Source organism: Vulpes lagopus, chromosome 3 (assembly GCF_018345385.1).
Source record: "Vulpes lagopus strain Blue_001 chromosome 3, ASM1834538v1, whole genome shotgun sequence".
NCBI lineage: Eukaryota > Metazoa > Chordata > Mammalia > Carnivora > Canidae > Vulpes > Vulpes lagopus.
Window position 1 is genome coordinate 132,311,072 of NC_054826.1, and position 27,754 is coordinate 132,338,825.

At 42.6% G+C, this 27,754-nt stretch overlaps 1 protein-coding gene and 1 pseudogene across 1 annotated transcript in view; both read left to right on the plus strand.

The window, feature by feature from the left end:
• The first annotated feature begins 2,592 nt into the window (after positions 1-2,592).
• The window catches only part of LOC121487895 (calcium-binding mitochondrial carrier protein SCaMC-1), a 49,193-nt gene continuing 24,031 nt past the window's right edge, over positions 2,593-27,754 (plus strand). The window contains exons 1-3 of the mRNA XM_041749995.1: positions 2,593-3,079; positions 14,266-14,392; positions 18,234-18,321. Of these exons, the coding sequence (XP_041605929.1) occupies positions 2,897-3,079; positions 14,266-14,392; positions 18,234-18,321 (398 nt within the window). The 5' untranslated portion in view covers positions 2,593-2,896. The remainder of the gene's footprint in view (positions 3,080-14,265; positions 14,393-18,233; positions 18,322-27,754) is intronic.
• Positions 25,424-27,458, plus strand: LOC121487894 (annotated as a pseudogene).

The window sequence follows — 27,754 nt, forward strand, 5'->3', positions numbered from 1 at the left end:
GATTCTTTCTAACTATAAGGTATTCAAAGCGGGTGCTCAAAGAGGCCTTTGAAGACAAAAATAGGTGAAATTGATAAAGTTTGAAGGTTGTCCCAACAGAAGATGGTAGTACTTAAGAAAGACAGGAACTGGGGAAAATAGGGTGCCTTGGTGGCTCGGTTGAGCATCTGCCTTCGGCTCAGGTCGTGATCTTGGGGTCCTGGGATCGAGTCCCACATCGGGCTCCCTGCAGGGAGCCTGCTTCTCCCTCTGCCTGGGTCTCTGCTTCTCTCTATGTGTCCCTCATGAATAAAATCTTTAAAAAAAGAAAAAAGAAAAAGAAAAGAAACTGGGAAAAATAGAGGCAAGCTGAGTTGGGCTGAACCCTCAACTTCTGTCCTGACCACAGAAATGAATTGGGTTAAGGAAACCTAAGTGAGTTCGGGGGTTTCTCCTCTTGACCTCTGCAGGAACCACTGGTCTTTGGGAATTATTAATAGAATTGGGTAGGGATGCCCTCTCTCATGCAGATGTTTAAATGTCTATGTAAAGTTTTATTCTCTCATGCAGGAAGTTGCTATTGTTGATTTTACTTTTATTCAGTATGGTAAAAATGTTTTCTTAATCTGTTGTGGGCAGATACTGTTATAAAATACAGTAAAAATGATTTATTAGAAAGTTGAAATTAAAAAGACAATCTGTAAGCTAGTATTAGACTCAACAAACATAAAAGTACTCCATCAAAACTCCAATAAAGTTTCTAAATGCTTCCTCTTAATGTTTGATTTAGGTCATTGTGAACAGGTAACAGCTTGCAAACTGGCACAAGTGTACAAACCATACTTTGAGTGGTATTACTTTATACCAGCAGAACATCTCAGACTTTAATGTAGCAAAGGATCACCCAAGGCTCTTGCATTAAGTGCAACTCTGGGGTGGTCCTGAGACTATTTCCTAAGAAGCTCCCAAATGATACCGATGGTGCTGGTCTGCAACCATAGCTTTGAGTAACACATCATAAACATCATAAACGGTTTTGATTTTTACAGTGATTTTTTTAAAAAGATTTTATTTCTTTATTCATGAGAGACACACAGAGAGAGAGGCAGAGACATAGGCAGAGGGAGAAGCAGGCTCCCTTCCAGAGCCTGATGCAGGAGGGACTCAATCCCAGGACCCCAGGATCACGACCTGAGCCGAAGGCAGACGCTCAACCACTGAGCCACCCAGGTGCCCTTACAGTGAATTCTTATTCTTTTTTACTCACGTTTAAGTCAGGTAGGTACTAATTAAAGTCACATTTACGAACTTTTCCACAGAGTAAAATTAAACATTAAACATTTCCACAGAGTAAAATTAAACATTAAATAATTATAATTAAATAATTAAAATTAGTGTACAGTGCTGTTCATTTTAACAAAGTCACACAGTTGTATAACCACCAGCATAATAAAAACCTAAACAGTTTCATCACCCCCCTAAGCTCCCTTATGCTCTTACATGTAGTCAACACCTCCCACCCCGCAGCCCCTGGCAACCGTGGGTCTGGTTTCTGTCCCTATACTTTTGCCTTTTCCAAAATGCCAGGTAGTGTATTGTATAGTAGTTTATTCCTTTTTATCACTAAGTAGTGTTCCATTGTATAAAAGCGACTCAGGCTGCGTTTTTGTGTGAACATAAATTTTCTCAGTCAAAATTTTGACAGGCAATTCCTGTAACGACTACAAGAAAAAAAGCATTCAAGTCTTGGAGGATTTAACCAAACAGGCAATCCTCATACAACATACAACTGTGTTATGAGGCCGATATTCATACTCTGATTTTACTGATGAGGGAGGTTACATACAATGGTCTCGACCCGGAGCAAAAATTTGGAAAACAGGAAGAAAAACTTTTGAAATTCAATTCAAATTTGAAATTGAAATTCAAATTATTGAAGCCTAGTGCTAGAAATTTGGCTCTAGGTTTGGGCATTTTGTCTGTCCAGGCAATACATGTGTGCCTATCTTCAGATTTGAAAAACCTGCTCTCGTTACGCTACGGATCAGAACCCGGGCACCTCCTACTTCCCAAGTTCCGTGGTAGGAAGTGAGCCCCAGGCCTCGCAGCTGCTCTTCCTGAGAGGGGCCCGAGGTTTCCCTGCCGAGCGCTTTTGGCAAATGCTCCCTGAGATTTATCAGGGTTCGGATCATACTAAGCTGTAGAGCAAAGGAGATCCCTGGTTTTACCACCCCCTGCCTGGATGAACCTTGATCCAAAGAGCCTTGAGTTTCTGTCTTTTGCCCCCAGCTCTACTGAGGTATAAGTGAAGTATAATGCCTAGTGGTTTTAGGTGTTCCTTTTTTTTTTTTTTTAATTGCTTTCAGATTTAACTCCTCTGCTTCTTCCAGCAGAATTCCCACCCCAGGTGCAAACACCCAACTTCCTCATTTTTGTCAGTGGAAACCAGGCCCAGAGATGCGGTGCCCCTGGAGCCACGGGAGGCGGTGCCGTGCCGGGGCCTGCGCGGGGGACGCCCCCGGGCGCTCGGGGGGGGGGGGGGGGGGGGAGGGGCTCGCGGCCGGGACCCGGGCTTCGCAGCGCCCCCGCCTCCCGCTCCTTCCCCCGGGCCCGCTCCCCTCCCGCCTCCCCGGGGGCGGGCGCCGCGCAGGCTCCTCCCGAGACGGGCGCGGCCACTCCCTGCGCCGGCCGGGCGGGGCCGGGGGCTCGGCTCCTGCGCCCTCGCCGCCCGCCGACGACGCGCGGGGCCTCGTCTCCCTCCCCCGGGCGCGCGGGTCCTCGCCTCCCCCCGCGGGCCGCTCCGGTCCTCGCCTCCTCCCCGCGCGGGTGCCCCCTCGCCTCCCCCGCGGACCTCCCCCTCCCGCCTCCCCCTCTCCCCGCCGCGCCCCCCCCGGGCCGGGCCCCCGCGCCCCCGACCATGCTCGGCCGCTTGCGGGGCTCCGTGGCGCCCACGGCGGCCTGCCAGGACGCGGAGCGGCGGACGCGCTACGAGGCCCTGTTCCAGCAGCTGGACCACAACCGGGACGGCGTGGTGGACGTGGGCGAGCTGCAGGAGGGGCTGCGGAGCCTGGGCATCCCCCTGGGCCGCGAGGCCGAGGAGGTGGGGCGCGGGCGCGGGGCGCGGCGGGGGGCGGGGGGGCGGCGGGGAGGCGGGGGGGCGGGGACCGCGGGCGCCACCCCGCGGGCCCCGAGGTGGGGCCCCGCGCCGCTCCCCGGCCGACCCCGGCGCCGCAGCCCCGCCTGCCGCGGTCTTTCCGGGGGGAATTCGTGCGCGAGCGCCGTGGCCCGCTGAGACCACAGAACTTTTGGTCTGAATGCATCCGGGGCCCTTGTTGCAAAATGTGATCACAAAGAATTTTTTTTTTTTAACTCTCAGCTTTTGCCAATACTTAATCATACTTCTGTTTGGTTCTGGCCTCGTTGCTGTCGGACTTCCGCGGGCCCCGGGTCCTGTAGGAGGCTCGCACTTTGCATCCCTTAGAGGCCGCCCGGTCTGCTGCTGCAGAACTTTGGAGACCCAGTCGCCTGTCTCCTCCGCGGCCTGGCAAGAGAGGCAACAGCCCATGGCTTAAGACCTTCTTAGTGTCCTGAGCAATTGATCCGAAGGGTTGGCCTGTCGCTGAGCTGCAGTTTCAACTTCTCTGAGTCATTTTAATTGTCCCTGAAGTTCAGCGCCTCTAGCAGGGTGGAGATACTTGGAACCTCTCCAACCCTTCTGAAACGTCAGAGGACATTCCCTAGTCCAAGAGGGAAGGGGATTAAACTCCAAGAGCCAGCAACTGTTTCACGGTTCTATTTTAAGCTACTCGTTCGATGTCTTTAGTAGTTCCAGGTTCCTTTAGTGTATTTACTGTTTCTTATTGAATCAGATTTAGTAAGTTACAATTTTTAGAAAACTGCTTGTTTATCCAAGGTTCGTGATATTCACTTATGATTTTTAAAAAGTTCGACTATATGTGTAGTGATATACTCTATTTCATTTCTGATATCGAGCTCCACCCTTCTCCCTTTCAATCTTGCCAAAGATTTGTCTATTTTATTTATACTTTGAAAGAACCAACTTTTGGTCCTTTTTTAAAAAAAGATTTTGTGTATTCATGAGAGACACACAGAGAGAGGCAGACACAGGCAGAGGGAGAAGCAGTCTTCCCCATGGGGAGGGGAGCCCGATGTGCAGACTCGATCCCGGGGTCACGACCTGAGCCAAAGGCAGATGCTCAACCACTGAGCCACCCAGGCCTCCCTTACTTTTGGTACTTTTTGTTGATGGTCTCTTTTTAAATTTTTTTCTCATTATGTTTGTGTATTTCCTTCTACTTTCTTTGGGTTTACTCATTTGCTCTCTAATTTTTTAGTTGAATGCCTGATTCCTTAGTTTTGAGCTCCAGTATCCCTTTACTTACTTCTTTAGCCACATCCCACAAGTTTGTATTTTATTTACTTCCAAGTATTTTCTAATTTCCAATGTGATTTCATCTTTGATCCATGATTTATTTAAATGTGTGTTTTTCAGTTTCCAAAGACATACTTTTTTCAGTTCTCTGAAAATATGAATAAGATAGATAAGCCTCTGGCAAGTTTGATTAATAAAATATGAACTCAAAAACAGGAATAAAAAATGTGTTTGGTTCTCCAGAATTTATATGTGAACAAATTATAAAGTTCTATAAAATCATGTGTATGCATAGAATAGGATAGCATGTATTTATCACAATTATATATTTTATTTATTTTTCTTTAAAATATTTTATTTATTTATTCATGACGGACACAGAGAGAGAGAGAGAGAGAGAGAGAGAGAGAAGCAGAGACACAGGCAGAGGGAGAAGCAGACTCCATGCAGGGAGCCTGACGCGGGACTCGATCCCAGATCGAGGGATCCACTCCAGGATCACGCCCCAGGCTGAAGGTGGCACTAAACCGCTGAGCCACCAGGGCTGCCCACAATCATATATATTTTATGCATAAGCATATGTACTCATATATAATATCACTCCTTGTGCTTATATTAGATCTTATTAACTAATCCCAGGATTCTTTTGACTGGTACCTTCTTCAATAAAAGGTTAGTAAAGGCTACTTATGGATAGTGGGAGTTAAATTTTTACCTTTTTCTTCACAATTTTTGTATTATTTCAACTTTTAAAAATAATTATATGTTGTTATTGTTAGGGGGTAAAAAGAGGCTTTTATTTTTGTTTTGTTTTTATAAACATCACCTCCTCTGAGATGAGCCTTTCCAGACCGCCCTCTCTAAGAGTTGATCACACCCTACTACCTGTAGGTCCTTGGTCTCACATGTCACTACTGTTATAATTTTTAAAAGGTATTATTTTTAGTTATCCACTGTACCCTCCACTGAGACCAAGCATCTCAAAGTTGAGGGTCACATCTTAGTCATCTAGGCAGAGTAATGCAAGCAGACTTAGGACTGTGATTTCAAACAGCCTAAATAAGGAAGTGGCTTGTGTGAGGAAAATTACAGAAAAAAAAAGATAAAAATTTAATTGTAAAGTAGTTTTTAGTGCTTCTATTTTTATCATGTATAGGAAAAGATGACCAAAAAATCTTCCTATTGGAAGATATCAATAAATGCTGTATAAAATAAGATAAACAGTTTTTTAAAATGAAGACTATTTTTTAAGAGCAGTAAGTTTAATTGAGAGGATGTTACAGAGATTTCCCATATATCATCTGCCCTTGCGTATCACATGTACAGTCTCCCCCATTGTCAGCCTCACTCAACAGAATGGTGCTTTTTTTTTTTTTTTAAACCAAGGGTGAACCTACATTGACACATCATTATCACCCAAAGCCCATAGCTTACCTGAGGGTTCACTCTTGATGTTGTACATTCTCTAGGTTTGGACAGATGTGTAATGACACGTATCCATCATATAGAAGATTTTCACTGCCCTAAAAATCCTGTGCTCTGCCTATTGACCCTTGCCCCTCAACTGCTGATTTTTTTATTGGCTCCATAGTTTTGCCAGGTAAACATCTTTTTACCTGCATAAGAAAATAAGAAAAAGCCAATCAAACTGTCTGGGTTTAAATCTTAGTTCTGATACTTACTAGTTAACTCTGGACAATTTTCTTTTTCTTTTTTTAATTGAAGTATGGTTGACACACGGTCTTACATTAATTTCAGGTGTAAACATAGTGATTCGACAGCTCTATGGGTTCTGCTGTGCTCACCACAAGTATAGATTATGACCTGTCCTCATACAGCGCTCCTACAATGCTATCAGCTCTCTTCCCTGTGCTGTGCCTTTCATCCCCATGACTTACTCCACAACTGGAAGCCTCTACCTCCCACTCCCCTTCATCCATTTTGCCAGTATCCCCACCCTTCTCTGGGTTTTCTCTGAGTTTTCTTCATCTCTCTCTAGGTCCAATTTCCTCAACTGTGGCAGAGGCAACACTAGTACCTATCTTAGAGGGTTATTGTGAAGAATAAATGAATTAAAATATGTAAAGTACTTAGAAAAATGCCTGGTACCTAATAAGCAATCAATTAACCGTTAATTACTGTTAATTACATCACTACCGAAAGAGGGCAAAGACTCCCTCTATGATTGTGGATTTGCCAACTTTTGTTTATAATTGTGTCAATTTCCCCTTTTATATATATATATATTTTTAAAAATATATTTTATTTATTTATTCATGAGAGGTACAGAGAGAGGCAGAGAGAGAAGCAGGCTCCATGCCTGGAGCCCCACGTGGGACTCAACCCTGGGTCTCCAGGATCACGCCCTGGGCTGAAGGCGGCACTAAACAGCTGAGCCACCTGGGCTGCCCTCCCCTTTTATATTTTAAAAAGAGACTATATAGTGGACTCTACTACTGATGTATTCAAATGTAGCATTTGAGTATCCTCCTGGTGAAACAATCCTTTTAACAATATACTTTTTTTGCCTATCCTTATAGCTTAGTTTTCAAATTCCTGAATTACTACCAGAGTGTTGCCCTCAGTTATTTCCCAGGTCACCACTGGGAAATTGCCAGCACTGGGCTCCCACCTTGTGTAAGACATTATTCTTGCCTCATACTCTACTCAGGTCTCTGCCAGTTGGGTGGTGAGTGAGCCAGTTTCCAAATCCCATGTTACCACCTCTGGTGTTGGACTACTCTTGGTATTGTCAGTTCTAGTCTTCTGAGGAGGAGAAACCAAGACGGGATTGGGTGTGCAAAAGGTTCATTGGGAGAAATACTTGTGATGGGTAAGAGAAAGGAGAAAATAAGTCGGGGGAGAGGGGGTTTAAGACCATGAGTGTATTATGTGGCGATTTCATGCCTGTGGACCAGGCATTCCATAAGCCTCCAGGTAGTGGTGCTATCTAAGCGTCTGTGGGCAGGAGAGGGAAACCCTTACCTGAAGAGGAATCTGTTCCTGTAGGCTTGAGCCAGTACTCCTTTCAGAACAGGAGGCCTCAATGTAACTGAATTTCCACCTAATGACTAGTTGATCTTAAAGAATAGTGTCATGTCGGTGGCTGACAGAGGCCAGGTCATGAAAGACATTTGGGGCCTGCCTACAGTGGTTTGGATTTTATATGAATAATGGGAGCCTTAGGAAGTTTTAAGTAAGAGGGACAAAGGCAGACTTATGTTTTAGGAAGATCACTCTGGTGGCTGTGTGGAAATAGATGGAGGAAGAGAGGGTGTTGCGGCAGGCCTGGGAAACAGTAGCCAACCAAATACTTGGAATTAGGATTACATGGTCAGTCTGGGGGGGGTGGGGTGAGATTTCAGCGGCATAAATCAAGGATTTGCATAATGTCAAGGATGGGGGAGATTATCTACTTGAGTATCTAGAAATGAGAACTGAGGTGACTCTTCAAGGGATGACTTCAAGATAATAGTTTGCATCTAAGACAGATACTCAGCTGGATGTGAAATCCCTCTAAATTTCCACCTGATTTTATCTCCTCTCCATGTTTCCAAGCTTTTGTAATGAATTCAACATTTAGAAGAGAGCAAATTTCTGTAGGCCTTCAATGGAAAAAAATATGAAATATAAAAGCAGAGTGTAGAAAAGAGGCATACAGAATACAGTAGCTCACTAACCATTACTAAGTGTTCCAAGACTACCCAGGGAGAAAAAGACTTCAAAGCAAGGTATGCTTTTTAGATTATTTTCTATTTTGTATACTTTCTCCTCCTTATTGTGTGTTTTTCATCAAAGACCATGTTAGAATATTCTCAAGTACAGTGTCAATGTTGGGATATCATTTGAGGTACTCTAAGGAACAAGTTTTAGAACATTAAAGAATAGAGGAAAATCTGAATTTTAATTTACTCAGATGGAACTTGTGAGGAAAATAAACTGATGGAGAAGAGTCAGCAGTTTTAGCTGGAAGTATGCTTATTTTGTTTGAATTTAGGCTTGGGAGAATTTGGAGCAGGGCAGGGCCAAAAAAACAAACATTGCATCCCCCCCAACCCAAAAATTTCCCAGATGTAAGAATTAAGGCAGTAAAATGAAAAAGGAATCTTGCCCAATAGGATTTTACAGGTATTTTTTTCTTCTCCAATCTTGGCATCATTTTAGTGGTTCCTCTTTTATTAGCGTGTGGAAGAGAAAGGGAGCCATATTTTGTAGAGTATAAAGGTATTCTGTGTTCAAGTTCAGAGCTGGCTGGCTTGACAGATGTGTTTAGTTGGCCTGGTAAATTACAGGCAGTTTTCTTTTTATTTATTTATTTTTAAGATTTTATTTATTTATTCATGAGAGACACAGAGAGAGAGGCAGAGATACAGGCAGAGGGAGAAGCAGGCTCCCTGCAGGGAGCCCAATGTGGGACTTGATCCCAGGACCCGGGATCACGACCTGAGCCGAAGGCAGACACTCCACCACTGAACCACCCAGGCACCTCAATTACAGGCAGTTTTATTCATTATTATTATTATTATTATTAATTATTATTATTATTATTTTAATTACAGGCAGTTTTAAAACTAAGTTGTTTGGGGTACCTGTGCGGTTCAGTCGGTTAAGCGTCCCACTCTTGATTTTGGCTCAGGTCATGATCTCAGCGTCCTGGGATCAAGTTATGCCTGGGGCTCCATGCTCAGGAGGAGTCGCCTTCTCTCCCTGTCCCTTTGTCCCTCCCATTCTTTCTTCAGGCATGTGTGCTCAAGCTCTTAATCTTTCTCTCTCTAAATAAATAAATCTTAAGCACACACACACACACAGAAACCCCTGAGTTGTTTGTCATATTTTCATGTGTACAAACTCTTACTGTAACTTTCTTAAGAAAGATTTGTCACCATCAGGGGCCTAAGACTCTTAGAGCAAGAAGGGAAGCAGCATGGCCAATGAGTTCCATGCTTCCTATGACTGTTCAGGCTTGGTGAAGTAATTTAACCCATTGCTTTACTTTCCTTATTCTTAATATGGAAATATAAAATGCAAATATATTCCATGACTCCAGGACAGAGCTTTTATCAAGATCACATGTGACTGGATATGAAAATTGATGCAAAAAAGCCTTTAGAATCTGATGTCACAGGTACTAGATAACAGGCTCCTAGACTCTCTGTCCTCAGGGCTATCAAGTGTGTGCTGAATGATTAAAAAGTGTCCGACAAGTGGCTGGACTGGGCAACCTAATATAAGGGCTCTTCCAACTCTGATATTCTGTGATTATTATTTTTTTTCTGTGATTATTTTGATTTTATATTTGTAACTACAGATGGAATAGGGTCACATACAAGGACAGTAGCTTAGCGAATGTGTATTGCTTTGAATGGAATTTCTTTTCGGGGTTTCACTCTGTGGCATAGTTCCTCTATTAACAAGAGGGCTTTATTTCATTAGCATTTCTGTTGTGAGAAACTTAATTTCTAAAGGAAATACAATAGAGAAGTCATCGAGGTACCTTTTAAGGCATCATAGCAGGGAGATTACGGTATAAGAAAAACTGAATTCCCAATACACTTATGTCAAGTGTTCTAAAGTACATTATATCGTACCTTTTGTGTTTTTCTCCTTATATCCTGAAATCTGATGTTATCCCTTCTTTGAGGCTATTTTGGAAAGAATGAAAAAAATGGAAGAATTCTTTCATAAGGCATAAAATACTCTTTCCACTTAGCTGTTAGTCTCCTTCCCAAATCCCAACGTTTTGTTTCCCTGACTGGGCCACAGTCATGGTCATTTATCTCTTTATTTTCTTATCTCTGGTTGGCGTTGCTCTCACTCCCTCTTTTCCACCTGGTAAATTACTACCCGTTTGCTCAAGGCTTCAGCTCACCTATTTTGTAATTTTATCCTAGTGCAGTCAGAATTCTTTCTTTTATAAACATTCCAGTTAAGATGTTTAGAAGTAAATAAGCTACCACAAGGCAACACACTGTAAGGATGCTGCTTGACACCTTTTGACCACTCTGAGTTACAAAGATGTTATCTTTTTAAGGGTCACATAGGGTCCACTAAGAAGTCTGCATTGGACAGGATCTATGAAAACAGCAAGAGGATTTGTTGAGAAAGTTTGATGCCTCATTCTGAAATCTAGAATATCGTATCTACTTCATTCTCTGGTGCAATGTCTGTAGTGGTTATTCCTATGAGCTGTGGAATCAGACCAGAGTTCACATGTTTTCACCATTTGCTACACTTGTGACTTTGGGTGAGCTCTTTAATACCGAGAAACCTACCCCAAATGCAAACTTGGCATGGGCAGAGCTACAGGGTAGTAGTACAAGTATTACATTCCTTCAATTAATATTTTGGAATAGTGCCAGACACTGTTCAATGACCAGGGGATATAGTGGTGAACAAGACAGGTTCCTCAACTGTGTCCTCCCAACTTTCCGTAGAGGAGGTCTATTTGTGTTGGATGGGTGGGTATGGTAATTAGAAACAAATGAGAAACAGGATAATTTTTAGTTTTTTAAAGATTTTATTTATTTATTCATGAGAGCCACAGAGAGAGAGGCAGAGACCCAGGCAGAGGGAGAAGCAGGCTCCTGCGGGGAGCCCGATGCGGGACTCGATCCCAGGACCCAGGATCATGACCTGAGCTGAAGGCAGATGCTCAACGACTGAGCCACCCAGGTGCCCCTAGGATCATTTTTAAAAGTAGAAAGCATTGTTGACTACAACAAAAATAGTTGCCCTTTAATTAGATAAGATCACCAACTGGATCTTTTGCTCCCTCCTATCAGTTGTGTAAAATTCCATCAGTCTGTTTTCCTTGTTACTCTGGCCATGACTTGTCTTTCCTCCTTGGACCACTGGACCCTTGTGCCCCGCCTGGACGTCTGTGTGCTGTGACTCCCTGGGACTCTGTGTCTTCTCTGCAGTGCACAGGGACCCCGCAGGCTGTACATTTCTCTTGTGTGGGAGAATTCGTTCTTGATTGGGCCACAGCACGTCTTGTGAAACGGCATTAGATGTTTGCCACTTCCCAGTGGCTCTGGGGGGAAGTGTGCATTGCCAAGCCTGTGGTGGTACTTGGAGCCACGGGGTGCAGCCTCCTCCTGGGGCAGGCCTGTGGGTATTTCACAGAGGTGGGGCAGGCCCCTCTCTGTATGTTTATCAGTACCTGACAGGATGAACGAGTAGAGCCAGAGCTAACAGATAACGGCCCGGTTAAATTTGCTTTGTGATTTTTTTTTTTTTTTAATTATTTTCTTGGAGTAGCTTTAGGTTCACAGAAGAACTAAGAGGAAGTCCTAGAGATTTCCTGTATACTCCCTGCCCCCACACATGAATCGCCTCCCCATTGTCAACATCCCTACCCAGCCTATTACGTGTGTTACGACTGATAAACCTGTATTGACACATCATCACCAAAAGTCCGTAGTTTGCCACAGGATTCCCTTTTGGTGGCATTCTCTGGGTTTGGATAGATGTGTAGTGTGACCTGCATCCATGTTTACAGTGTCATAGGGACTATATTTTCTCTGCCCTAAGAAAATCCCCAGGGCGCTGCCCATTCATTCCGCCACCCTCTCCCCCAAACCCCTGGCAACCACTGAGCTTTTTAATGTGTTCCTAATTTTGCCTTTTCCAGAATGTCCTATAGCTGGAGTCCCATAGCATGCGGCCTTTCCAGATTAGCTTCTTGCACTTAGGAGTATGTAATGGGCCTTCAGGGTCCCCCTGTCTTCGTGCCTTGATGCTTTATTTCTTTTTAGCCTTGAGTCAACTCCGCGTCTGAACGTGCCCGGTTTACTCGTGCCTTCACCCACTGAAAGGCGCCTTGGTGGTTCCCGGGTTCTGGGTCGCGGATAGAGCTGCTCCGCGGCGTGTGTGTGCCCGGTGCGCGGCCGGTGCGGCTCTGCGGGCGGCTGCGGGCGCGGCTGCTGGGCGCTGGGGGGGGGGGGGGGGGGGGGATGTCCCTGCAGCGACCCAGGACCGGGCCCGGGATCCATAGGAACCCGACAGTCGGCCGCGAGGGCAGTGCGCCTGTCCAGGGAAGCAGTTACCCCCAAGGTGGAATGTTCACCGTGAAACCCCGCTTACCATTTTGGGGGAGCAGGCGAGGTCAGGGGGAGACGTGAAGGGAAGCGGGGGGCTCTGGGCACGGGGGGCGCCGCGGGAGGTCGGAGCCTTCATCCCCAGCGGGGCCCTGCCGGGAGGCCTGGAGGAGCGCCCGCATTTATTTATTTATTTATTTATTTATTTATTTATTTATTTTTAAGATCTTATTTATTCACGAGAGAGAGAGATCGATCCAGATCCACAGGGAACCTTATATTTCAGGGAAGCACTGATGTAGCTTTTCCTCCCCGGGTGATAGTAACATCTTTAGCCAGTTCTGTCTGTCACATGTCCCCAGCTTCCCTAGTAGAAAATTTTTTTATGTAAATTAAGAATTCATCGATTACAAAAATAGAGATGGTACTTACATAGTGATAAGAAAGAAGAGATAGAGTTTTTTATTTTGATAATAGATTTTATGAATGATTTTTTTTTATGAATGATTTTTTTATATGACTTTTTACTGTGAAGGGTGAGAGACTGAATACAAAAGTGGACAATGATTTGCTCATATTTAAAATTTAACTTTGACCCACAACTTAGACCAACCTGCTCAGGACACGAACCTCTTTTCTATGGTAAACAACCCAGGGAACCAACCTGCTGTAAGTCAGACTTACAGGACAGCACATTGCTATCTCTAGAGACAATCCGGGTAGCAAAATAATAACTTCTATAACAATCAGCCCCAAATAATCAGAAGTTGATCGCTACCTGACAGCTTCCCGAAGTTTTATCCCTACTTCCAATCTAGGACCAAGTAGAGAAAGTGAAGTATGTACCCCTAACCACCACACAGGGTGCACAACCTCTAATTAGCCTGCCTACAGCTTCCCCAGGCCAAGAGCCACCAATCAGGACACACCTGAAGCCCCCCTCTCCCCCCAATAAAGCTTGCCTAGTCCTCTGCCTGCCTTTGGGTTCAGCCAAAACTGACCGTGGCTGATTCCCTTGCTATAGTAAGCTCAGAACAAATAGCCTTTGCTTTTCTCATTTGACTGGTTTTCACTTATTTCTGTAGAGGAATACAAAAGAAAATTAAAAAGGGAACCCCTAGTCTTGCCCCATTATTGTAAGTTGGAGTCCTGATTTGCCATAAGAAAGGGCAAAGTAATATGGGTAAAAATAAATGAAGCTGTTCAAAGATAGGGTCAGGGATGTCCTTTAGCTTGTAATTTCCAAAATCATATTTTGGAAATACCATTTTCACGCAGAAAATACCATTTTCTGGTATTTCCATTGACCAAAATATAAACTTCTTAGATGGAACTTTAGTATGTAAGTGGGGCCCCAGAATCCTATGCCATTTGTTCTTGGATTACGCACATCTCGGTATACGTTGAGTAATCAGGATGTAATTTCCAGATGAACGTGATCCTCAACTAATCTGTAAAAGTAAATAAGCAGTAATTATTTTTCAGTAACAATATAAATGTATTTGCTTTTATTTATGGTTTTTGGGGGAGAGCGTGTGTGGGGAGGAGTTGGGAGGGGCAGAGGGAGAGGCAGAGAGAGAATCTTGAACAGGCTCCCCTGCCCCCTGATGTGGGGTTTGATCTTATGGCCCTGTGATGAGCCAAAATCAAGAGTCCCTGGCTTAACTGACTGTGCCACCCAGGCACCACAGGAAAAATACTGTTTTGGACATCTAAATCGCATGCTAGGTCAAGTATCTTGTAGTTTATAAAATGCTTGTCTTAGAGGAAAACAGCCAGTCTGCTCAAAGTATATGTATATCCAAATAATTTAGTAATTTAGCCTATTAAAAAAATCTTTTTTCTTTTTTATAGAAAATCTTTACTACTGGTGATACCAACAAAGATGGAAAGCTGGATTTTGAAGAATTTATGAAGTACCTTAAAGACCATGAGAAAAAAATGAAATTGGCATTTAAGAGTTTGGACAAAAATAATGATGGTGTGTCTTCATTTTGTATTCCTCACCAGCTATGAAGAAGCACTTCTCATATATCCAAGAGTATAACACAATGTGCATTTAGTCTCTTCTTTTAGAAAATAATTACTAGTAGTTTTAGTACTTGTCTTTCATAGTAATGTGATTTTTCTATAGAATTTATGTTTTTAGTGGGGAAAGGCATAGCTTTGTCTATCAAATTAAAAACTGTGTATATGTTCACTATAAATATTATGATGATTTGACTTAAAGTTATAGGTTAAAAATAATAATTATGTTCTCTGGGCAAGAGATATTTGGTTTTGTTCATATATAGACATAATGTTACATATTGTAAAATTTAAAACACCTTTCAGGTTATCTTACATTTAATAATCTTTTTGAAAGAATGAGTTTAAAGCAACTCTGATCATGAAAATTGGGAGAAAAAAATATTTAAATATGTAACTTTTTTTTTAATTAAGTAAACTCTACCCCCAATGTGGGGCTCAAACTTACTACTACTCTGAGATCAAGAGTCCAGAGTAGCCCCTAAAGATGTATCTTCTGGTTGGGGTTTTGGTTTCACTATTTAGATTACTAGTTTAAAGTTAGAATTCCAGTGTATAGAGCAAAAAGCAAGTGCCACAGTAGGAGAAAGGGAGGAGCCATGAAACCCTTATCACCAGAGGTAGCCTTTGACAGGAAGTGGTAATTTATTTTTAAAGATTATAATGTAGGGCAGCCCAGGTGGCTCAGTGGGTTAGCGCTGCCTTCGGCCCAGGGTGTGATCCTGGAGTCCCGGGATCAAGTCCCACTTCGGGCTCTCTGCATGGAGCCTGCTTCTCCCTCTGCCTGTGTCTCTGTCTCTCTCTCTCTCTCTCTCTCTCTCTGTCTCTCATGAATAAATAAATAAAATCTTTTAAAAAATTATAATGCATAAAAACTTAAAAAGATAAAATAGGGATCCCTGGGTGGCGCAGCGGTTTGGCGCCTGCCTTTGGCCCAGGGCACGATCCTGGAGACCCGGGATCGAATCCCACATCAGGCTCCCGGTGCATGGAGCCTGCTTCTCCCTCCGCCTGTGTCTCTGCCTCTCTGTCTCTCTCTGTGACTATCATAAAAAAAAAAAAAAAAAAAAAAAGATAAAATAAAGCCTAAAATGCATCCTCAAAACCCTCCCTGTATGTGAATAGTCAGGGTCATTCCATTCACAAACTTGTTATTCAAGAAACAAGTTAAACAAATAGATTGAGGAAAAAATATGACTCATACCTGAGTTGGGCAAGTTTTTTTGTCAAAGGCCAGATATTTTAGCTTTGTGGGCCATGTGGTCTCAGTTGCAGCTGCTTATCTCTGCTATCATACTGCGAACAGCCATAAACAATATGTATATGAATAAACACGGCTGTGTTCCTTTAAAACTTTATTTACAAAAGCAGGCAATAGACCTTATTTGGTCCCTTGTTTATATTGAATATTAACTTTAGGTATCAAGCAAATTTCTTCTAACAACTAAACCCTTTGAATGGTTTTGATGGTGGCTCAAGTCTGTGACACTCATCTAGGAGGCTGCGTTTGTAGTGGAAGGTAGTGCTATTTGAACATTTGTTACCTCCTCTAAGTCTTAGAGTATATGCTCCCAAGTCTAGCTTTAGTACAATCTTCCAGCAAAATGCAATTTTTCGTAAAGATTTTATTATTTGAGAGAGAAAGTGCATGAGAATGAACAGAGGGAAGGGCATAGGGTGAAGCAGACTCTCTGTTGAGCAGGGAGCCCAACTTGGGGATTGATCCCAGGACCCTGGGATCACAACCTGAGCTGAAGGCAGACGCTTAACCAACTGAGCCACCCAGGGCCCTGCAAAATGCAGTTCTTACAATCAGCCTTACTTCTCTGCAAACTTTCGTCCTATCTTGAGTCCACTAAGGTGCAACCACTTAGGTAGGACTGTCTTTATAGTGTGAAGGTAGGCAGTAGCTGGGGGATGGAGCTACCTTGGGGTCATATGTCAGATAAGCAGAGGTGAATCATCCCAGGATGTAAGCTGTACCCATATCCGTTCTCTATTTCAGAAAATTCTACATGAACCAGAGGAAATAGTTAAAGGTGAAGTTTTTTGATCAGCGAAAATAATTTTTACTTAATTTATCTTGTTTGTAGATTTTCAAACAGTTCTTATTTCGAGTTCATATTTTTATTTATCAAACTTCTTATAGCATAAACAGTCTTTCTTTATTTGTCGTTTGTGTATTTGAGAATTTGCCTACTTGCTAAAATTTAACCCCAAAAGTAACTCCAAAATCAGTGCTTGCAGCATTTTTCCATTCCTTCATGGACTTAACTTCATTTGCTTGGCGAGCACATTTCTAGCTGAGACAGAAGAATATGCTTTCTCATTTTAGTTCTCATACTAAGACAGGTGTCCTTCTCAGTCTATTTAGTGCCATGTTTCTTGCATTTTTGTGCTTTTTGTTGGCAATTTTGCTGTTTAAAATGGCTCCCAAGCATAGTGCTGAAGTGCCATCTAGCATTCATTCCTAAATGCAAGAAGAGTGTGTGTGCCTGAGGAAGAAAAATGTGTTTATCACATGTACTTCATTCAGGCATGAATTGTAGCATTTTTGGCCATGAGTTCAAAGTTACTGAGTCAACAGTGTAATATGGGGTTCTATGGTACTTACACACACATATGACAAGGTTTTATTTTGGTTGGTTGATAAATATGCTGTGACCAGAGGCTCAAGGGACGTAACCCTGTATTCCCCATAAGGGCCATGGTTTGATGATTCAGGGTTCCTAGTGACCTTGTAGAATATGACTACTGTGAATAACGAGAATTGACTGTGTTTCTTTAAGAGTGCAGATTATAAGAGAGAAGTTGCAGAGTGGCATTTAAGGAATTTCATTGCGAACAAATAGATCCCTCTGTTTTTACACTGTGCAGATTCTCCTGTTTCTCTTTTCCTCTCCCCAGGAAAATTCTTTCCAAATCCTGGAATTTCTTCAAAGTTCTTCTCTTAAATGAAGTCTTTCCTTTCACCTCTAACAGTAATTTTTGTCCTCTTATCCTGGAGAACTTTGCCATTAGTACTGTTTGGCATCAGAGCCTCTCATGCTTTGTTTGTTTTCCTCCTATTTCATGCATATTGGTCTTGGGATCATAAGTCTGTGAGCTGCTTGAGGGAAATGCGGCATTTATCACTCCCATTTATCACTTCTGTTTTCTTTTTCTTCCTCTCTTCTGAGTCCTCTCGTTCTGTCTGCAAAGATGCTCTAATTTCTCTAATAATGATAATCATCTCTCTTCCATCGTCCTACCATTCTTGCTTTCTTTATTTTTATTGCCAGATTTCTCAAAAGAATGATCCCTATTCTTTGGCTTCTTTTAGTCATTTTCTACATCCTTTGAACTCCTTGCAACGCACCTTCATACATATGAAAATTGCCTAGTCATTTATTAAAAATGCAGAAACACATACTTGTGAAATTAATAGATCCTGATGGAATTTGCTTTAAAGTCAGAGCATCTTGATTTGAATCTCAGTCTTGGTGCTGCTTAATTTGTTACTTGGTGAGGCCATGTAAGCTCTCAGTCTCTTATTCTTTAGATGGAATACCATTATTTACCTATAAGACTTTAAGGTTTCTGAATGAACTAACGTCTGTGTACTTGTTTCATGTATTTGTTTTGAGTTGGTGTTGCAGTATATGTGTAAGCAAGTCTGTGACTCACCTAGACTCATGATTTTGCCTTAATGAGTCCAGGGCTTTCCCTTACAAAATGAGAGATTTGAAATTCACGATTTCTAAGACCCTTATCAGTTCTGAGTCTGAGTTTATGCTCTTTTTAATTTTTTAAAGGAATAATTGAGGCTTCCGAGATTGTCCAGTCTCTCCAGATACTAGGTCTAACTATTTCTGAACAACAAGCAGAGTTGATTCTTCAAAGGTAAGCTCTTTATCTTATTATCTTATCTTGACATTAATTTTCATATCTTGTATTAGAGATCTTCATTTTAAGTGTAGCTTAAAACTCTGCAGCTTACCATTACTAATTACCTATGTTCAGTATCTTTCTTTGTCTTCCTTTTTGTTTCATACGCACACATTTAAAGTGTAGGAGTGGGAAGTGGAAGCTCAGACTGGATTCTCTCTTGCAAGGCCTCTGGGGCGGTAGAATGGCAGTAAGGCATTAAATCGTACATAGAGAAGGAGCTAAGCATTTTAGTGTTATTTTTCCCATTTGGTTTCTAAGGTGATAATGAAACTCATTGTTCCAAGAGAAGCCATTCAGCAGATTCATCATATTACTTAACCTCCATGTCACTGGATAAGAGGGAAATTCCAAAGGCTCACAAAGAAACACTGATTTAAACTCTCAGAAAACAGAGATGCCGATTTGAACATTATTGCCCAGGATAATTGGTTCAACTATTTAGTGAGTCAGACCTTTACAGACTTAATGTTTTATTTCACAGGATAGAGCAATAATCTCTGAAGTCTCAGTGCCCTTGAAAACTCTTCTCTTGCAAACACACATAGGGACTAATTTATTATTTTTTTTTATGATAACAGAAAGCAGAAAAGGGTGCTTATATTCCTGTGAATGCTTTCAGTCTTTGAGATTAACTAAACTTAAGTTTAGTTAAGTTTAAGAAACTAAAAAGTTTCTGCTAAGTGGCTTTGTTGTGGAATTTATTTCCTTTTATATCTGTACCAGTACCATTTTTCTCCTTTCTGACTGTTCAGAATTTCTTATAAAAGCCCCTGGTACAGGAGGACCCATGTCTCAGAGCTGGGCATGATGTTGCTGTTGTTAACAGGAGGAGGGAGGCTTTCCTGAGGAAATGAGAAACTAAAAATGAAAAGGGGTAAACTGGATTTTGGCAGTGAGATATGAGACATGTAATATTCTCTTGCTGAAGTCACATTCCTCTGGGGAAGTGAAGGCTTTTCTCTGCTTCTTAGGCCAGACATCATATTCCACTACTCCTTTTGATGATAGTTTTAGGAATAATGCAGATTAGAAGCCCAAGTTCTAGAATAGACAATGGGTAATACAAAAGGATGGATATTTAAAAGTGGCTAAATAAAATTATGGAAGCAAATGCCCATCGACAGATAAATGGATAAAGAAGATTGTGGTGTCTATATGTATACACATACCACATGTATATATACACACACAATAGAATATTACTGAGCCATAAAAAGAACAAAATCTTGCCATTTGCAACAACATAGATGGAGTTAGAGAGTATAATCCTAAGTGAAAAAAGTCAGAGAGAGACAAATATCTTATGATTTCACTCAAGTGCAATTTAAGAAACAAAACAAACGAATAAAGGGGAAAAAAAGATAAACCAAGAAATAGACTCTTAACTATAGAGAACAAACTGATAGGAGGGTCGGGAATGGGTGAAATAAGTGATGGGATTAAAGAGTACACTGTTGTGATGAGCACCAGGTATAAAATTGTTGAATCACTATAATTCATGTGATTCATGAACATGAACTTCATGTTCACTTTACTAGAATTAAAAATAAATAAAAGTGGCTAAATAATTGCATATGTAAATATTCTAGAGCAGCTTATTGATATATGGTTCACATACCATTAAATTTGCTCTTTTAAAAAGTGTATAGCTCAGTGGCTTTTTAATACATTCACTGAGTTGTGTAACTATCACCACTACCTAATTTTGGAGCATTTTCATCACCACAAGAAGTAACCCCATACCTATTAGCAGTCACTCCTTATTCCTCCTCTGCAAGCCCCCAGCAATCACCGATCTGCTTTTTGTCTCTTTGGATTTGTCTGTTCTGGACATTTCACCAAAAAATGGAATCATACAATATGTGGCCCTTTGTGTCTGGCTTTTTCACTTAGCATGGTGTCTTCATAGTTCATCCATGTTTTAGTGTGTATCAGCCCTTCATTCCTTTCATAGACCAAGTCACATTCCATTATAAGTATATATCATACTTTGTTTATCCATTCATCAGTAGATAGGCATTTGGGTTGTTTCCATTTTTTTTAAAGATTTTATTTATTCATGAGAGACAGAGAGAGGTAGAGACCTGGTAGAGGGAGAAGCAGGCTTCATGCAGGGAGCCTGATGTGGGACTCCGTCCCAGGACCCCGAGATCACAACCTGAGCCACAGGCACACGCTCAACCACTGAGCCACCCAGGTGCCCCTGGGTTGTTTCCATTTTTTGACTGTTATGAATAATGCATGTACAAGTTTTTGTGTGAAGATATGTTTTCAGTTCTCTTGGGTATTACACCTAGAGGTGGAAAGACTAGGTTATATGATAACTCTGTTTACATTTTGAAAAATCACTAGCCTGTTTTTAAAAGTGACTGCATCATTTTATTATACCAACAACCATGTATGAGGGTTTTAGTTTCTCCACGCCATCCCAACACTTGTTCTTTGATGTCTTTTGGATTTTACCATCTTAGCGGGTATTTTTAAAAAAAATTTTATTTATTTACTCATGAGATAGAGAGAGAGGCAGAGACACAGGCAGAGGGAGAAGCAGGTTCCATGCAGGGAGCCCGATGTGGGAATCAATCCCGGGACTCCAGGATCACGCCCTGGGCCAAAGGCAGGCGCTAAACCGCTGAGCCATCCAGGGATCCCCATCTTAGCGGGTATTATGTGATATCTCGTTAATTGATTTGTATTTCCCTGATGGCTAATAAATCATATATTCTTTTGCACTGTTGTGCTATTATTATTATTATTATTATTATTATTATTATTATTATTACTAGCATTTGTACTTCTTCAGTAAAAATACCAGAATGTGTTTATACTGGGAAAACCTCCATTTTTCCTTTGTGTCTTCTTTACTCTTCACATTGAACACTTTGCTTCTGACACCTCTGGTCACCAAAAGTGTAGGTTCCCCACACCCACGCCCACCCCACAACAGGCAGTTATCTGTGACATTAGCCTGAGTATCCTACAATTTAACTTAATTCTAACACTGTCTACCTGGAGAAAGTGTCAGATCCCATAGGTTTAGGGCTCATCCCACAAGACTCCTCCCCAGTTCTGATGCCAATCACAAGTAGTGGGTCCCCATATTACCCACAATTTCTGTCCAACTTGGTTATAAGTTGGAGATTTCCGTGACCCTCTTCCTCATTTGATTTGATTAATTTGCTCGAGCAGCTTCCAGAACCCAGGGAAATATTTACTTACGTTTTCCAGTTTTTTAGAGGATGTGATGAAGGATACAGGTAAACAGCCAGATGAAGAGATGCATAAGGTGAGGTCCGGGAGGGTCCCAAGTGTAGGAGCTTCTGTCCCTGTGGAATTGGGGTGTGTGTTACCCTCCTGGTAGGGATGTGTTCACCAACCTAAAAGTTCTCTGAACCCCAGACTTTGGATTTAATGGAGGCTGCCTCACATAGACATGTTCAATTATTAATTCTATTGCAAGCCTTTCTCCCTTCTCTGGAGAATGTAGAGTAGGGGACTGAAAATTCTAAGCTTCTGATCGTGGTTTGGTATATCTGATGACCAGCCTGCGTCCAGGAGCCCACCAACAGCCACCTCATTAGAACAAAAAAGCTCTCAGTGCTCTTATCATGTAGGAGTTTTTCCAAAAAAGATTGTATGTATGTATGTATTTATTTATTTATTTATTCATTCATGAGAGACACAGAGAGAGGTAGAGACCAGGTAGAGGGAGAAGCAGGCTCCATGCGGGGAGCCCGATGAGGGACTTGATCCCAGGATGCCGGGATCATGACCTGAGCCAAAGGCAGAAGCTCAACCATTGAGCCACCCGGGTGCCCCTTATTACTGAGGAATTTACAAGGGCTTTAGAGCTCTGTGTCAGGGGTGGGCTAAAGACCAGATATTTGAACAAGAGAGGCTCCTAGGGCTCTTATCACTTGGGAAATTACAAAGGTTTTAGGAGCTCTGTGTCAGGAACTGGGGACAGAGACTAATGTATATGTAGATAGGTTTTAAAAGGTAGCATGTAATTAGGGTTTCAGTAATGGGGGCCATGGACCCTCTGGAGTCCTCAGCTGTCGGTGTGGCTCATATACCTGCAAATATCAGCTTCTTGTCTGCCATGTCACTGTCTCTTAGTATCCCAAACCTGAAGTTCATGAGAGAGAAATCTGAAAGGTGCTACTTGCGACAGCTATGGCTAGGTCATCAGAGTATGCTGAAATGTAGACTTTTCAGTAGAAATATGGGTGGAATGGCAGTCTCTTCCAAATATGTGTTCTTCATATATCTTCATCTTCTGCTCCCAGGTAAAAATCCATTTTCCTATCAGGCTTTCATCCTCATCCCTCTTTCCTCTCTTTTTCTTATCTTGACATTTATTGAGGACTTTGGTACCTACCAATCAGTCATTTTTGCCTTACCCCAAGTCCTAGGAAGCTTCAGTATTTGAGCTGGTGATTGATCTTTTGCCTAGCTAAGACTTGCATCTGCATTTTGCTTTGGCAAGCCACTCCCTCTCTCTCAGGATTACACCATCACTTGAAGCTTCCCCTCCTCTGAAGTCTCAAACACCTGTATCCTACCTTCTGACCCCTCTTCCAGATTTTGTGTTGTCTTGCTCTCATTGTACTTGCTTTTTGACTTACCTCTGGCTCCTTCATTTACTCCAGTTCCTCAATTTCTTGACACATTTCCTTCTGTCACTTTCTCCCATCCCTGAAGCATCCTACCACTTGCCTTCTCTACCCCGACATTTAGGCTATTAAACATTTCTAGAGAAAAATGAAATTGTTCTGATTCATACCCCTAAAATCAGCACAGCCTTTATTCTCTACCAGACGTTCAGGCTGAAGCTTTATGTGTCTGTGTTCCTGGTCACCTGTGTCTTCCATTTCCCCAGTGATTATTCCAAACGGTTACCACCTTATTCCTGCCTGCCACTCTCTTAGTGACTGTCCATTCTCTGTGGCTTCAAATAGCAAGATCAGCGAGGCACAGGTGAAATCTGTTGACTATGCTCTCATCATGTTTCTTTCAGTTCTTTGAATTTTTTAAGTCTTCCAACATTGGAGACTTTCGCTTGCAGTAGTTACTGCTTAAGGGACTAAGGCCCTCCCCTCCCCTATCCTTTGTTACCCTTCGGTTTTTACCTCAGAACCACCTGCCCTCCCTAAACTAGCCTCCTTCTCCCCCCCACCCCCTGCCAACTCTACAGTGGTTTTCTTTATTTGTGCAACTTGTTCTCTGCTTCATGATTTGTACAGGTTGGAACCATGGGCTTGTTTCTGTAGCTTAGTGGTTAGAAATAGAGTTTCTGAATTAGAATGCCTGGGTTAAAATACTTAATTCTACTCCACTTACCAGCCTGTGACCCAGAACAAAAACTTAGCCTCTCTCTGTGTATAAGATGGAGATTGTAGAAAGTATATAGGGTTGTTTTAGGTACTAAATGAATTCACTCGTGACGTGCTTAGAACAATGTCTTGCAAATGCTCAATGAATATTAGCTATTATTTGCTATTGTTTAGTGCCTGTTTTTCCTACTATGCTAAGTTTTGAGGGCAGGGACCACTTCTGTCTTGTTGTGTTCTGCACTCAGTACCTTGTAATAGTGTGCCCTCAGAAAATACTGAAGAGTGTTGAAGAATGAGTAGAATTTATCCTAGTGACACGGATGGGGGGAGGGACATTCTAGTAGAGGGCAAGTCCTGTGCAGACTTGGAAGCATGGTTCCAAGCACTTTTGGGGAATGGGTCAGACAGTGTTTTTCAGAACAGAGCACTGGTGGTCTTTTAGCTGGTGGTCTACGAGCTGTCTGGCTCATCGGAAACAGCCACAAATGTAATAATAATAATGACCGATTTGTGGGATTTAAGAAAAAGAACAGCTGCAATGGTAGATAGTAATAGGGGAGAATTATTTGTTTTAAACTGTTCTAAGATTCTTATTCAGGAAAGGGAGGTGAAATAATAACTTTAGTTTTTTTATACATACGTGGCAAAATTTCAGGGTAAACCACTACAAGTATAGGAATTGAGTATATAACTTCTAAACCAGTGAGGGGGAAAAATGGAATAAAAAAAAACAAGCATGAAATTCAGGCAGTTCAACAAGTAAAGAAAGGAGAAAAACAAAGAAAAAAAATGAGACAAATAGCAAATAATATGGGAAAAATAAGTGTAAGCACAATAAAACCCCACCAAAAAGTGCCCTAAATAATGTTAAGTCCTGTTTTCCTTTTACTTCCATTCTCAACTGGGCCAGGTTGAGTAAAGTTGCAATCTTTTCGGGGGAGGTGGGGTGGGAGAAGGGGAAGTTAGACGGTTATTGCCTCTGGTTGGTCAGGATATTCCCAGTTCAGTGTATACTCTGGTGGGGACAAAGACTTTCAGTATTTTCCTGGTGTTGTGACGGAACGTACTCATCGAAAAATATTATTAACCTCACAGTAGCATGAAACTCTGTGTGTTTTTTAGTGATCCCTGCTTATGGTGGACTTTTAATGTATATCAAAATAAAAATCAACAGTATTTACTAAAACACAGAGATTGCCAGATGTAAGAAAAAAGGAAGACCAAATCCTACAAACTAAAAGCAAGTCGAGGTAGCTAATTAATATTGGATAACATTATAAGGTAAAAAAACATTAATGGGAACTAAAGTGTCATCACATTTAAGGTTCACCACAAAGGCATACAATTTTTAAGCTGGTTGATAGAATCCTTTGTAGTTGTGAAAAGTTTTAACAAACATCTTCCTAGACCTGTTAGATCAAGCCGAGAAAAAATTTAGTCAAGGTGGAAGGGAAATAAATAAGAAGCTTAATTTAATGGGTATACAATAGAACCTTGTACCAAAAAATTAGAAAAAAAATTTTTTTCTCATGTACATATAACTTGTACAAAAATTGATTTTATAGTAGGCCATAAAGCCAGGCTCAACACATTTCAAAGAACTGGTATCACAAAGTCCATTTTCTTTGACCACATGTATTAATTTAGAAGTTAGTAACAAAAGTAAGTTCTAAAATACCATTGGTTTTGGATATGATATATACTTCTCAATAATTTTTGGGTCAAAGAGAAAATCATAGTAGACATTCAAGGATACTTTGACTTGAAAGCATATCACATATGAAAACTTTTAAGATACAGCTAAAGTGGTACTTAGGGGGAATTTTATAGCTTTAAAGCTTAGAGTAGAGAAGAATTAAGGGGTGCATGGCCTGCCAGGCCAGAGCCATGAGTGAGACCAAGATCATCTACCAGCTGGATGGGCAGGAGACATGGTACCTGGTGAAGCTGCTCCTGCCCACCAAGTGTCTCTCCTTGGCAGACTTCAGGGGCATCCTGTAGTGACCCAGCTTTATGTTGTTCTTCAAGTCAATGGACCGCGGTTTTGGAGTGGTGAAGGAAGAGATGTGGGATGACAATGCCAAGCTGAGGTTGGTGTTGCTTGAGGGCTGCATCCAGAGCCAGTTTCCTTCTGTGCTGACAGCTCATCAGAACTGCCGCTGCCCATGGAGTGCACAGGAGGCAATGGGGACTCCCGGCCCCGTCCTTCAACCTTGTGCTGGTGGGGGCAGCAAGGAAGACCTACACAATGATACAGAGACAGATTCCTTCGTATCTTCCCAGCGTGAGGAGCAGTGGCAAGAGCTAGGGGTCTGTGACAGCTCATGCACCTTTCTGAGCAGTGAGTTAGAGACCAGCAGCTTCTTCTCATTAGATGAGGATGACTGCACTCACAGGTTTAGCAGCTCTATAGAGCAGGGCAGTGCCTCCCACCTCATGGGAAGACGAGGCAGCAGAAGCAGGAGGCTTCACGGCCCGAGTGGTCGTGGTCCTTCAGCAGCACCACAGACTCCACCGTGTCACTCAGCATCATCACAGTCATTCTCATGGAAGAGTACAACTTTCTAGGCATCTCCTTTGTGGGCCCAAGGCAACAAGAGTGGCAATAGAGGTGTCTGTATCAGCTCAGTCATGAAGGCTGAGGCCATGGCTGCTGATGATACGCTATTACAGGCAAACTAGAAGAGCTTTAAGAATATGAGTAATGACAACATGGTATGGGTTCTGTGGCACTGTGCACAGACTGGGGCCATCACCCTGACTATAGCCAAGGGGCTGGGACCCAAGCCCATGTGACTGCTTCATACTACTCAGGAGTGAGGCCATTGGGCCCACTGACCCTGCAGCCTGGGTCACTGATGCTGTAGCTTTGCCCAGCACCCTCCTGCCTGTGGAATGAGCCCCTAAGCTCTATCACCTCCACTGGCTCTTCTTTCACCAGCCCCATTCATGACACAGAGTGCCATAGTGACATGGCTCCATCGTCAAAGCCATGGCCGCCTCTGAATCTGGGCTGGGGGTCGGTGGCCGCATGTGGCCCAAGATTACCATCCCATTACTTTCATTGGCTTGGATGTGGTAGACTTGCTGTACCACAATGTGGAAGGCTTCACTGACCAGGGAGAGGCCAGAAGGTGTGCCAGCAACCTTCTGAAAGCAGCTTCATCCATCACACTGTCAACAAGGTCACCTTCTCTGGGCAGTGCTCCTATATCTTTAGCGACCCCCGTGGCAACAGAACCAACGTGGCTCTCCATGATCACAATGGCTTCCGTGGCACTTCTGACCAGTGCCACACGCAGGGCCATGCCTTGGTCCAAGGCTTTCCTTTACCAGTACCTGCTGCTCCTGCACCCCTATAGCCTACACCTGGGCTTCCCAGAACTGGAGTACAGCTTTGGTGGGGGCAGTGACAGGTGGAAGGAGAAGGACTTGAAGGCTGGGGACTTGAAGTTGGGCAGCAACAGCAACAAGTAGGACACAACCCACAGTAGCCTTTGGGGCCGCAGGAGCAGGTGCCCAGCTAGCATAGCCACTGCAGTCAGCCACCACTCCATGACCAACTTGTGCAGTCACCACATGCACCCGAGCTGCAGCCCCCCATGGCATACCTTCTTTCAGTGGTCCCCCCATGCTGATGATGCTGCCACCACCTGTGGCCATGGAGCCTCCAGGAGCCCCTATGACCACCAGCAGACAGTCCTTCTGCACGGCTATGGGACACCCAGTGAGTTCCTTGTGGATGTGATGTGAACGGGACATCACATCCCCCACTTACGTCTCACTCCCACCCTGGGGCCAGCTGCATCCCTCTCTCCATCTGTCCATCTTTTTTACTTTGACACCTGAAAGAAATAAATAAATTCAAAAGAAAAGAATTAAGTCTGAAAATTAACGTGCTAATTTAAAGGGAGAAACCAAAATAATCTCAAAGAAGGTAGAAAGAAGGAGATAATTAAGGAAGCAGTGGAAATAGGATGCAGAGATACAGAAATCAGATCAACAAAGCCAAACATTGGTTACTGGAAAACATCTGGGTGGCTCAGCAG